Below are 14011 nucleotides of genomic sequence, written 5' to 3' on the forward strand. Positions count from 1 at the left end.
TAAAAAAGTAACACTTAAATAACTTTTTCCATGCATTTGTCATAAGCAATGAATGACATACAATTCTACTTTCCTTCAGACTCAAATAAAAGGAGTGACAAGATAGCTCAGATAGTCAAAGAAGTGGGACTACTACTAGAAATAACGTAAATGGTGAGACAAGTGATAGATTACTATAACGTATACTCCAAGAACTTTGGAAACACAGTCAAGGCTCTTTACCTTACTACTTTGTGTTTGCTTTCTCTGGCCTCAACTTTCTATCCGGACATATAAAATTTACTATGAGCTTGTAAAACATGCTGCAAATCCAATATGGGTCAAAACTCAGCAGTGACATTCCTCACCTCACTATGATAAAGAGCAACATTCGGTAGGTACTCATTCAGGGCACACAAAGTGACACATGCTTAGCAGCGGAGCAAAATCAGTTTAGGCTACTTCTGGTATTGCTGTATCAGCTCTTGCATTTGTTAAATAGTTCTCCAGTCTGGAGAAACTTGGATTTTCAATAAGTACCACTATGGAAATACTCAATTTGCAATATTAACTGTATTCCCTACGCTAAGCATTTATAAAGTTTCCTCTCAAAGGGCAATCCAGTTATTCCACTCAGAACCCTTACTCTTTAATATCTAGTCTAAAAACATGTGTGGAATCACAGATTCCAAACTGTCTTTCATTACTCTTTCAGCCTACACACAGAATTTCTATTATGCAGTTACTGTACCTTTTCTGTCCATAAACTTGAATTAACTAGTCCTTCTGCCTGAAGGAAATCTTGTACAATTAACAGGAGACGGAAGGCATTTTCAGCGTGTGTAGGGAGAGCTTTTGAATCTCTATTATCAGTGACCGACCATTCTAACATCTTCTCCAGCAAGCTGCATGGAAAACAAAATCCCAGAGTAATTATTACATGTTCTGAGTGTAAGTGGCTTAAAAAAATCCCATTAAGTATTTAATGAAATCTCTCTGGCTACAGTGATACAAGTGTCCTCTACACAATAAGCCAATGAGGTAAGAGACCGAGAAGCTCATGAAATCAAAGACACAGGTTTTCAAACTCCAAGAGTCACATTACACTACTAACTCCCCTTACTTTTTCTCCCCATTTTCTCAAAAGAAAGGAAGGATCCTGTCCTTGAGTAGTACTCACTTGAGCTTTATTTCATCAGAAGGTTGCAGCAATTCATTAGCAATTCCCAGTTTGGTCAGTGCAGAAAACACCTGTCCTCTCTCAATCCAAGCAGAATCATCAGACCTTTCAAGGCCTTTCCACATTATACACAGCAGGATGTCTGTAAGTAACTGTATCAGTTCATTATCACACCCCTACAAAACAACAGAAATATTTAGACCTGTTCTGGTCCAGAGTCAAACGTTCTCATTCATCACACTCCGCATACTTGCATGTTTCCCCAGTTTTAAAACTCTGCAGTCTAAAGCCATGTTACTAAATACGTGAAAATGGAAATATAAAACATGAGTATTCACCAAATTTTATAATACATACTGACTCAATTTATACCTCATTATTTACCTCATATATACTGTGACCTTTAGATACCCTTAATTTTTTTTTCTCCATAGTAAGCCTGCTATTTGCCTTATTTGGAAGATAAAGAATGTTTTGATACAGAAACATTTTATTGAAGCAAACCTATTCCAATGAAATTATGAAGAAACATATGCTTAGAAGGAATCAGTTTCCAAACTCTTTCATTACTCTTTCAGCCTACACACAGAAGGCTGAAACATATAGGGCAGTCCTTTAAGAGGACTATAGAAACTATAGTGCTTATTTTTCTTCTAGAAAGTGAGGGTAGAAGGGACAATAATTATTCCATCTGTGAATTCAGGAGAGAGAGGAAGAAAACACAACCACCCACAATACAGACATTAGGAGAAATCAATCACACAAGGAAAGAATTACTTACTCCTTGGTTTTCAAATAATGACAGATCAGTGGTGAAACCCACATCATTTATGATGCCTAGCTCCTTGTCAGGCTGCCCAGAGAAGGATTTTGTGTTCTCTACAGGTGATGGTGTGCTGGGCAGGCTATCTGTCATCTGATTCCCCATGTCAGCCAGTTCATAAGAGTCAACACTGGACAAATCTAAACTCAGGTGGGAAGGATTGCTGTGCCATAACTCTTCTTGTGCCTCTGACCTAAAAGACATCTCTGCTGCGGCGGCATCTTCCAGCGGTGTAACAGAGAAGTGAGCAGGAACATCCATGGACTTGCTGTCTTCCAAGCTCCACTGCTCAAACAAACCATTAACAGGCGTAAAGCTATCAACTTTGTCTCCCTCTGTCTTAGCAGCATAATGCTTCTGAAGCTCTTCAGCAGGAAGTTTTCTTTCCTCTTCCCTTAAAGAATCAGTCCTGCTACTCTTAAGGCCAATTCGGACAGAGTTTTCTTTCAGAAATAGTCTAACCAAAGTGTCCTGCCACCCCAGCTGCTGAGAAATCTGTTGTGCTGCATCTGGTTGGGAATGCAAAAGGTGTAGAACCTATGGATTGGAGAAAATATCCCACACATACAGGTTTATTTTTAGTACATGGTTACATCTATTCTAGCATTTAAATAAGACCTTTTTTAAACTTCAAACTTTCCTATTTTGACAACTTTAAAAAGCCACAATCAATAACAAAACATACAAGTCAATGTCAAAGACTGTTCAAGGGAAATGCGTACTTCAGAAGCACAAGATTGTATCAATCTAAATAAAAACTATCGTCATTTTTTCAGTTACAATTGATTGCTCAGACAGTAGACATCTGAACTGTAACTAGATCCATTTCCTTTATTTCCTTGGACACAGTCTTTTCTTCAAAGCATAGAACATGTTCTTAGCATATCAAACTATTTTCCAGTTGTTAACATGAAGCATGATTTTGCCAAGCTTGCAGAAAAAAACTCTTCTCAGGACTAAGTTAAAATGCTGCCAAGAGCAGATCAGCAAGACTTTTATATTTCAAGCAGTATTCTGAAACAATTCTTGGAAAAGACAGTTATAATTGTTGCTACAAATAATTCCAGCCCTTAGTCAATATAAAAATCCATCCAGCATACAGAAGTACACTGATAGGAGATAACAAACAAATAAAACCAAGAAAGCTATAGTATCAAGAGCTTTTATTTTCATTTCTCTAGGATGAATTTGAAAAAACAGCAGTGTCTTCACAGCCTTGTTCAGCACTGCTAATCCTACTAAGTCAAAGCTCAGTTTACAAGTCAGTGTATCTTCCCTGTCTCTCCCTCCAAGTCACTCCTGAAAACATGCATTTTATCAAAACAACATATTAAGAACAAAGCTTTGTTCACAGATTTAAGCATCTTGTGAGAAAAGTCAGCAATCCAAGGCATCCAGTACTTTACTTACAAAAAATGAATACTATTTGAGAACCATTACAAAGCCTATTCTTCTCATTTTGCTTTTTAAGAGTACAGCAACATGTAATAAAATTCAATGTTAAGTGACAGATTGGCTTAATTTAACACAATCCATTGCGAAAAAAAGGCAGCAACAGCCAGTACAGCCTTCATATCCCAAATAAGCAACATATGTCTTGACTATAGGTGCAAAGAACAATATTCCAGTTTTCAAGACAACTAACCTTTCTACAGATAGCCACTCTGACATTTATGTCAGATCTGTGAGCCAGATGCACTACAGCAATAAGGTCTTTATAGTTCACAACAGGGTCTGTAGGGAAAAAAATAAAATAAAAAATAGTTATCATGCAAGTGAATTGAACAACTACATATTAAAAGCTGCCTTGGAGGTCACCTTTACACACATATATAGCAAAAGAAAAACTTTAGGAAATCAAAAAAAGCTAAGATTAAGGTGAAAATTGGAAAGAACAGCCTTACAAGATAAATTGTTTTCCTTGAATGTCAGCCGACACATTCGCTTCTAAAAAAACTCCAAGAACTTACAAATGGTAAGTACAGCACATCTCTAGTTACCTGTGCAAAGAATCTGGTTAAGAAGATTTTTAATGAAAGAAACAGAAACTGGTGATTCATTCAGAAGAAGCCCCAGTCCAGAGTATCCCACTTCTCTGAGTCTCATGCGCTGCTTACTCCGTTCATATACTTTGGTACATTTCAACATCTCTTCCAAAATCTGCAGCAAAATAGTACAGACAAAAAAATAAAAGAAAAACTGAACACATGATTTCTGACTTGGTATATAGCATTCTTGTCCACAGTTCATAAAGCAAAATTTAAATACAAACTCAAAACTCCTTTATAAAGATTCCAAAGACCAACAGTTGACTTCAAGAGCACAATAATTCCACTGCGCCTATAGCAGTAAAAAAAGATCTAGCTACCGTACACGTAGAAATAGCAACAAAAAAAGAACACTTGAAGGAGTAATACCTTTGCAAGGGTATACAATTCTTCACTCAAACTGTTGAAAAATACAAGTTAACATTCAATTAAGAATATATAATTTATTACCTTGAACACAAGTTCTCTCAGCCTGTCAGAATATTTTTGATGCAATAATAAAGCATAAAGAATATCAGCATTTCCTGGTTCAAAAAGCAGTAAGAAAAGTTGGTCTGGGGTTGGGCTGGAATGAAGCAAGTTGTAGAGAACATCCAGAATTCCAAAGAGCTATAAAACAAAGACAACTAAATGAAGCCACAATTCATGCAAATTTCATGCTCTGTCTGGCAAGTTTTCTTGCTTTTCAAATTTCATCTTTTACTTGCTTTAAAAAAGGCATTTGATCTGCTTAACATTTACTACATTTAAAATGAGATTTTTGGAAAGGCATTTTTGCTATATATACAATGCTATAAAACTATAATCAGACCTATAAAGGAAATTCAAATTGTATAAGTATCTGAAAGACAAATCTCATTATTAAAACTTTTGATCCTTTTAAACCAAATCATTTGGTTAAGTAAACTAAGAATTTCTCCAATGTCAACGCCACATTTGCTTGCTGCCCTTTTCATAGAAAAAAATTAACTAGTGAAAACATAGCCAGCAAGTACTAAGTTAAGGTTCCAGTTTGCTTCTACAATATCCCTCAGTTAAGCGCCTTAGGTATCTAAATACCACCACACACACTGAATAGAAGTTCACTTGTCTGTTTTCCTCTTTTTAAACAGACAAGTTATAAAACTCCTAAGCATCAAAAAGCAAAACTAAAACAGAGGTCAAACTTAGTTTATCCACACTGAATACCTGTTCCTCTTCACTGGTGGCAGCAATATATGCTATGATGCTCTGTATTTCTTCATGTGTTCCACCTTTGCTCAGGAAATATTTGATCAGTCCGTAAAGGGATGTCCTTATTGTTCTCAAGTCATCAGGAGCCAAGTCACTGTCTTTACAGCCACTTCTGAACACCAGACAAGAAAAACAAAGCTCTTCATAACTCAGTAATGGCAATCTGCTTGTGCTAGTTTCACAGCTTTTTCAACCACCTTGGTATCATGGCACAACTACGTATTTTTACTGAAAAAGGCAACTTAATAGTAACAAGCAATAGCAGATCAAACTTCAGACACTATAAAAGCGCTAAAATATAAGTTTGTCCTGATCTGGACACAGGTCATGATTTCAGGTTTCTGAAAAGGAGAGGATTTCAAAAAAACGTGTCTTAATAATGATAATTATCCTCTCATTTCATAACAGCAATGGTCTATGACATAACTTGTATTAAGAAAAAAGCTTTCAATTTTCTAATCGTAGTGACTTTCCCAAGCATTTCTAATATCATTGCCAATCATTTTACATAATCAGTTTGCAAAAGTCAAGAAAAAAGTGGCAAATGAAGCAAAAAAAATTGTAATGTATTTTGAATAAAGTCAAAAACTAAAGCTAAATTTCACTTTTACTGTTTGATTTTCCCACTAGGGAGAGTGAGGGGGACAAGGAGACATCAACAGCTACTTGCAACAAACTAGAATCAGTTAGACATAAAACTCATACCCGTAATACATTCTGAGTGTGTCGAGAAGAAACTGCACACCATACTTCTTTCTGAAGAGCCTTCTGCTGTCTTTGATGATAGTGGAAAGATACTGTATATGCCCTGAAGAATAAAGTTTTCCATTAGAGGCTAGATAAGCATTTGTGCCAAGCAAAGTATGGGCCATCTTTGCACAGCTCCCCATGACCCAGAGCTCACCAATTCTGTAAGGGAAGTCCCCACTGTTCCAGATGCTGAAGTCAAACAGTAAGTGGTGATACATCTGTTGCAAAAGCTGCATATTCTTTTCTACTGAGACCTGCTCTATCAACAACTGTACAGCCATCAGTACATTCACATCCATCAAGTTTCTTGGCACCTGCAAAAATAACAGCATATTGAATATCCTAAATATTTTTTCCACTTTTAAACCTTTTTTTGGTGATTCTTTCATCCCCTCTCCTTCTTTCATAGTAAACCACAAATACAGTTCATGATAAAGCACAATTCTCATTTTCTGGAGAAATTAAGCATGTTTCAAAGTTTCTAGGGCATCATCCACAACATTCATTATGGAACGATGTTTCTCAAATTCATTTACCTTCTGTAACAAGGCTCCTAGGGTAGCAACTCCATGGGAGTGAATGAGGTTTTCTTGATTAACAGGGTGTCTTTGAATAAAGTGTTTCATCATCAAGATGAAAGTTGCAACAATATTCTTCTCCAAACGAGCCTCTGCAAAACAGGGTAACAAGTTGCAAAAACTTGTTTTTTTCTGGAACCACTATATAGAAATAGACAGCAGTGTCTGTATTCATAAAATTTCTCCAACTTTCCAAATCTTTATCTGTCTGTTCTCTAGCAGCAGGCTATCTTTAGATTTTTCCAGTGCACTGATTCCATGCCTCTCCAGAACAAACCAACCTCAGTCCTGCCTGTGGGTGTTTCATTTACCTGGCTGGTAAATGTGTACAGAGATAGGGGTCTTAACATTTCCCTAAGGAAAATTTTACCCATTTTCACACACCAGTGCTGATACTGTAAAATCTTACTGGGGCAGCCTGACCCAGCACTCAAACAGCAGAAAAGTCTCACTTTTGGATGTTACAAGACTTTGCATCAGACAATTCATTATTTCTCAGAATATTCAGCAACATACTTCTTTAGTTAGAAAAGTAGTAACTGCATATTCTGACTTTAATATAAGACCAAATCATGAAAAGAAAAATAGTGTTATTCAATATACTTAAATTTCAAATAAGAAAGTTAATTTCACACAGCACTCCTGACATTCAGTATTCATGTTTGATGTGTAGAAGCAGGAATAAGCTGTCAGCATTACATGCTACATTGGAAAAAAAACAGCACATAATACAATGTCTTTCCACCACTCACTGGAAAGTTTGTAATGAAAGCTTAAAAATGACTTGATCCCAACTGAACTTGCCTACCTGATGCCTTTGTGGATGACAATACTACCCAGTCTCCCTCTACAGGGGTAACTAGTTCTGAGGATAGCGTTTCCCCTTCAGACTTTTGAGGCATTCGCCCACCAAGAAAGCTGATCTGCTCCAGAAGCGGAAAGAGCACGTTTATTCCACCAATGCAGTTGATCATATCCTAAATCAAGAAAAACAGTAGGAAAGAAATAATCATGTCTGAGATTTAAAATCAAGGTACTAGTACCAAGACAGATTAGCAGTGTGCTAATGTCAGTTTAGATTTTAGTTTTAGGATAGACTCACACCTAAACTGCCAGATTAAATGAAAGATTAACTAAAAAGACACTGGGACTGTACTTGCTGCATTAAGAATATATTGAATAGCTTCATTGAAATAGAATCAGGTATTCCAATGTACCAGCCACTAACAAAAAATTATTGTAAGATTAATGTATAGTAGATACAAACAATATATAACAGTTCAATGAGTTTTTGGTATTTTCTCTGAATTAAGCTTTTGGATTGAAGGATCACATGGTACTGTCAGCTCCAAGTAGAAATAATTATAACCAATGAAATTCTCTATGAAAAGTAGTATCTGATTCTTCAAGTATTTACTCCTTGATTTCTACTAAAGTTACCCAATTTGATATTTGTAATGACTAATATAACAAAAGTCACAAGTATTAGTTAAATCCTACTAATCTCAATCTAATTCAAAGGTTTCAATGGGGGAACAAGTGACAGAAACATCTAAAAAATACAAAGAGCTTTTGATATACAACATGCATGGAACAAATTACACAGATCCAAGTCAGCTGCCACAAAAATATTAATGCCTTATACATGATGCTAAAAGGAGTAAGCCCTGGAAACTCCTCAGTTTAACATATACTGCTCAAGCCACAGCATTAACCTCTTAATTCTTACTATAAATACCTGTTGTGCCTGTTAAATGTCATCAACATCAGCTTTCGGCATTCCAAACATTAGGTGAAAAATGTTAACTGTTGCACCGGCATCAGGCACTGGAAACCCAGTACGCACTTACCTTGATGTCCCAGTTCACTACTTTGTTTCCAGTTAGTCTTCCATGTAAAAGATTCGCAGAAAGGTCAAGACAAATTGGGTTTCTGCAGGCCTATAAAAAAAGAAAAAAAAAGGAGCTTCAGTAACATTTCAGAAGAGAATCACAGAGCCCAAAAGTTCACATAAGGGTTTGGAATACTTAATACACTTTAGAAAGGTAGTGCCTTTGTGTTGGTATTAAGCAAATTTGGTAGTCTGGCACAGTTTGTTAGATTTGGCATTCACAGTTGCACAAGAAATTTCTGTTACTTTGGAAAACAAGAACAAAGCCTACTATATTTTCCTATAACAACCACAACGTAAAGAGAACTCATTTACTTGTCCTAACAAACAGCAAAAGCAAAGTAAAAAAGACCATCTGAAACATGTTCCAAGATGTAAAACAGAAAGCCACTGTGTAAACAAAAAGACATTATCTTTTGTTTCATACCTTTGGTGTATAATGAAGCAGCACCTTACTGGGGAGATCTGCTACTTCAGACTCTTGAGATTTCCATGGAGTTAAACAGTTTGGACCTGTAAGATATTTTGAGTTCACTAGATATTCATGTTGGTTACTACAAATCTTATTCTACTGTACTTTGCAACAACAATAAAAAGGACACTTAAAACCACAAAACCATACCTATGAGACATGTTTTCAAGTTAACTTTTTGACATAAAACTTTCATTTCATAGGGTCATCTTAGAAATAAAACAATTCCTTGCTGAAGATCTACACTCCGCAAACAGATTCTCTTTTTCGTAATTTGAAGATCACTGATGTTTGTCTTCAGACATACCTACCTCACATTTGACTAATCTCTGCCACCAAGCACAAGCATCCATGAAATGAGTTACCTTTAAGACTGTGTTATTTAATAACACAGAATATTTCCTCAAAATGCTTTTTATCCTAAGTATTTTTATCCTAACTTCTAACAATCTCAGAACCTCACGGAACTTAATACCTTAATATATTAAACTATAAGACAGTTTACCATTTTTCAAATATGGAAAAAAAATCATAAATTATTAGCTCATTCTTGTGTTAAAAACACAAAACAAAACACTTGAAGTCACTGCCCTCATTTATAAGCCATTCAGAAGAGCCTCAGCTGCCAATTCACATGTAGGCAAACAGCAGGAAAAATTAAGAGCGACAAGTTAAATTACAACATAATACTTCAACTTTTGCAGGCCGGTATATAAAATGAATGCGTTTGTCAACTTTAAATCTTAAACATAACTTTGTTAAAACAAATCAACTCAAGACTGAATGACAAGTATTTTTAAGGTCCTCTCACTAAGGTTAGCTCTGTGGTTCTTCTAGAGAGTCAATTCTTGATTTGTGCCTCAAGCATCCCGCCCACGCTCATCCCATTATTTACCAGCCTTGTTATATTAAACTTACACAACCACCACTTACCTGCCAAATACAATGCTTTCACCTGATGGGGCTGCAGTGCTTCATGGAAGATGATCACTGATCCAAGCTGGCCCTCCAGAGATGTTGGACAACCCCATTCACTATCTTGAGTCCCTGCTGAGATCATCTTGGTGACAAGTTCTGGTTTTGCCAGGACCCCACTCCAGCCTCCTGTCGAGAGGATGCCTCCGAGGGATGTACGATGCGGCATAACGGGAGAGGAAAAAGGTGGGTCTGGTATCTGGGATGGAGGAGGAGTTGTTGTTCTTTGTCCAGCTGAACCAATGCAGCAAGAAGTAAAAGGCTGGAAAGTCAAGCACAGAAGAGAACAATACCTTATCAGCAAACACTAAGCTAGTAACTGTTACTCCCTTTCCTCTACATGTATTCTGCTTTATTGCTTGATTTAATTCAGTAGTCCTACTGCAAAAACAACTGCTCTGAGAGCTTGCAATTATGGGTGAAGATATACAAAATGAACTTACTTCATTCATAGCAGGAAACCGAAGTGGGGCAGAGACCTTCTGTTGACCATTGACATAGATGTAAACAAGGCTCTGACCAAAGGGCCTCTTCCCAGGCATGTGAACAATAGTTATGTTGTGCTGGTTAAGCAATGCAACATGAAAATAAGTCACTAGATTATTAAAAAGCAGTGAAATAACTGTACATAAATAGTTAACTTCAACATTACTAATCTGGTGGGTAAACCACATAAAAACTTCTTTACATTAAAAAACACAAAATAAATCCAAAACATCTGCAAGAAGATAATATCATCTATCAACTGCTTCCTTTCATAGTGCTTGACATTTACACAGGATTTTGGAGGAAAAAAGATACAGCTCTTTTATAATGCACAGCAGCCCTTAAGCATAGGGAAAGAAAAGGGCAAGGCAAAAACACAGTAACACATTTCACTTACTCATTAGCCCCACAGCCATTTATACTCATTTTAAAAGTGCACATATAAAAATTCTAAGTACAATGCTAGTGCAATACTACCAATACCAGCTGCCCTAATAGAACCGGCATAATTTAGCTCAATCAACCACTAGTTATATATAATTAAAATAGTGAACACTTACATTGCCTTTTAATGTAAGTTATTTAAGTTTACATAATTTTAAAATATACTGTGTATATTGCAAATAACAGAACTTATGACTTGTAAGCTAACACTAGTCTGCCTTAAAGTGATTTTCAGCATTGAACCTTACCCAGAGGGAGTCACAAAAGCAATGGTCAGGCAGCATCACTGTTGCATACTCCCTCTTTGTGCAAACCGCAACCACCAATACTCCAGAGCACGTAATGAAGGCTTCAAAACCCATACCACTTCCTGTAAAAAAGCTACAGGAAAAGCCAAAACAGTCAGGGCACAACTCAAAGCTTTTTACTTTATAACATAAATCTATCCCACTAGTGTTGAAAAATCTCAAGATTTTCAATGCAGGACACTGCCAAAACCCTCTGTTCAGCAGATGGCACCCTGCATCAAGGTTGCACCATGCAAACACCGTGGGGAGCCACAGAAACTTGAAAGGCACCAACCTGTTTCTATGATGATCAATAACTGAAGTGCCACTCTAAGAGGCCTTGGAAAATACTTATTCTGTTTTGATCAAAATTGCATATGCCTACATTTCTCATGAAAATTCACTGTAATGGATTGAATGGGTAGATTCTTCTGTTCCACATGCTGCATTTTGGTTGCTATTCTATGTCAGTCTAGAGAAGATTCTTCTATGTTTACCCACACTATCAAGAACCAAACAGGTTGATGACTATTTAAAATAATGAAGAGGTCTGTCCCATTGCTCCCTCATAGAAAATAAACTCCAGCATCCTTGCAGGAAGCAGTTTTGTTGGTTTGGGGCTTTTTTATTTGTTTTTGTAAGCTACATATCTTAATGTTAATCTTAACACAATTTAGAATTATGCTCTCCTACATACAGTTGCAGTGCACACTAATAGAAAAGCATCACTTATTCCTGTAACACTGCCTGGCCTTAGCAACAGATGCCACTCTTCCCTTCCCCAACCTGAATTAAGTGCTATATGCTGCATTCTGAAGATAAGCCCAAGCAGCACATATAGCAAGGTACCACATGCCACAGGGAAGAGAGGATCTAAATCTGTTCTACTAAAGTAGTCCTGTTAAACATACCTATAGAGTTGCTTCCTCTTGCTATTTTTGCTAGTCATGCTAGGGGTCACTTGGTCCTGGTCAAGGCAGAGCCAAGCATTGAAAGAAAAGGCAGAGCCTGGCCACTTATGAATGGATGGAACAGCAATTCCTGCCATACTGTGGTTCAGGTTGAAGTACTGCAGGGCACTGGCCATGCCCTGCTTCCGAGCCATCGCTAGGATGGCTCGCATCACTGGCACGACGTAAGGGTGGGCCTGCTTGGGTTCCTCGGTCCTCAGGAGCCGTATGAGTCGGAACAGTTCTTCTGAGCTCATGGACTGGCTCCCCAAAGAGCCCAGAAGGGCAATTAGATTTTCTGCACAAGAGCTGTGGAGGGCAGAGTGGGAATTCAATGTCTCAATGATACGTATGACCATGTTTGCATTGACACATGTGGCTCGACTCTGCCTGTTAATGGAGCAGATTCGCCTCAGCCAGCTTGAGATGAAGATCTGCAGATCATGGGACTCGAGCTCTGGAAGCCACTGGATAAGCAGTAATAAGGGCTGCACGTTGCTAATGCCCAGCATGCCAACAGCCATGTGGTCACCTTCAACAGCCTGGAAGAAAGCAGAGAAGTCAAAATTGAGACATACTGAAATACATCAGAAATAGTCAAATAGAAACCAGTATTTTAGACAACATTTAAAGCAAGCACATCTCACCATATTCATGAGCTCTTCCAGCAGCTCCCGTGAGGGTTGACCTAGCGATTTCAGTACCTCATATATGTGTGCATAACCAATTCTTTCCTTGAAGACCTCCTGAGGATAAAAATTCCAGCATCATTAGCAAACGAAACAGACACAAATTGCTTGCTTAGTGCAACTGGTTTTCATTTACCATATCATATTCAGAGATAAAGTAATCAGGATGCAAGAACAATTTCACAGGCTAAAAACCTCTATTTGGTAATACATATATATATTGTGCTCTCTAGTGTGCAACAGCTGAAGAGATCTCCTTGCAGTAGGCAGGTATACAAAGTTCTATTTTAATAATCACCTACACAAAAATCTAAGTTGATTTAGACTATTCAAAATGATAAGTCTAACAAAATAGCAAGTTTTATATTTTAATGGAAGAAACACCATGAAATGAAATGATCAGGTTCAGAATCGGAAGTATTCTGATAATTTTGAGTGAAAGATTTTCTTAACAACTTTATTAAAAACCACACTTCCTAAACATTTTTTTAAGTTACAAGTGTGTTGTAGGATTGTTTACTGAAAACTTATTTTTACATACAGAAAAAAATTAAAGCAGCAAATAAATAGTAAAGCCCATTATTTTCATTTAGTAAGTAGCCAACAGATTAGATGGAGTGAATGCTTTTCCCTGTGTATTTTATACTGAAGTTAAAACTTTTCTTAATAGCTGAATCTGTCAAAGGTAAGATAATTGCTTTAGAAAAAAAAGTGTACATGGCAATGGAAACACAGTTGAAAACTTATTAAACCTTTATGAATTACACACAATCCCCTGCTATACAACTCTTCCCAGGTTCCCCAGAGTCAGTGGAGAACAAACACTGAGTAATACTCCAGAGCAGCTGGAGCAAATGACCATGCCCTTCCCTCTGCCTTCACTGTGCAGTCACACCCCTTTCCCTGTGCCAAGGCCAGGGAATCATTTAACCCCAAGACAAAACTAAGGAAGCCAATAATCTAAGAATAAATCCACTATTTTTCTGCATGCTTAGTTATCAGATTCACAAACTAACAATTTATGTAGCCTTTTATCAAGCCTCGAGAATAACTGGAAAGGAAGGGGAGGTGAATGGCAGGACCTCATCTTGGACAGTAATCCTATCCTGGATAAGTTTAAACTAATGGAAAGGCTACACCAAACACACCTGCCTGAAGCTATCTTCTGCAAACACCCACCAATTTCACCCAAATACTCATGGGACAAGTAATGATGATGCACTCAC

The 14011-nt window shown here is 37.2% G+C and overlaps 1 protein-coding gene across 3 annotated transcripts in view; it reads right to left on the reverse strand.

The window, feature by feature from the left end:
* NBEAL1 (neurobeachin like 1) overlaps positions 1–14011 on the reverse strand; it is a 74441-nt gene that overhangs the window by 26497 nt on the left and 33933 nt on the right. For all 3 annotated transcript variants that reach the window (XM_026048047.1, XM_026048042.1, XM_026048058.1), the window contains 18 exons: positions 12744–12842; positions 12058–12638; positions 11108–11240; positions 10373–10492; positions 9888–10191; positions 8910–8995; positions 8442–8531; positions 7400–7568; positions 6550–6683; positions 6168–6327; positions 5969–6071; positions 5219–5375; positions 4481–4639; positions 3983–4142; positions 3628–3716; positions 1941–2519; positions 1160–1335; positions 731–884 (listed from right to left, as the gene is read on the reverse strand). In XM_026048047.1, coding sequence (XP_025903832.1) covers positions 731–884; positions 1160–1335; positions 1941–2519; positions 3628–3716; positions 3983–4142; positions 4481–4639; positions 5219–5375; positions 5969–6071; positions 6168–6327; positions 6550–6683; positions 7400–7568; positions 8442–8531; positions 8910–8995; positions 9888–10191; positions 10373–10492; positions 11108–11240; positions 12058–12638; positions 12744–12842 — 3453 coding nt within the window. The remainder of the gene's footprint in view (positions 1–730; positions 885–1159; positions 1336–1940; positions 2520–3627; positions 3717–3982; positions 4143–4480; positions 4640–5218; positions 5376–5968; positions 6072–6167; positions 6328–6549; positions 6684–7399; positions 7569–8441; positions 8532–8909; positions 8996–9887; positions 10192–10372; positions 10493–11107; positions 11241–12057; positions 12639–12743; positions 12843–14011) is intronic.

Source organism: Nothoprocta perdicaria, unplaced genomic scaffold, assembly GCF_003342845.1.
Source record: "Nothoprocta perdicaria isolate Ctin4 unplaced genomic scaffold, notPer1 scaffold_11, whole genome shotgun sequence".
Lineage (NCBI taxonomy): Eukaryota > Metazoa > Chordata > Aves > Tinamiformes > Tinamidae > Nothoprocta > Nothoprocta perdicaria.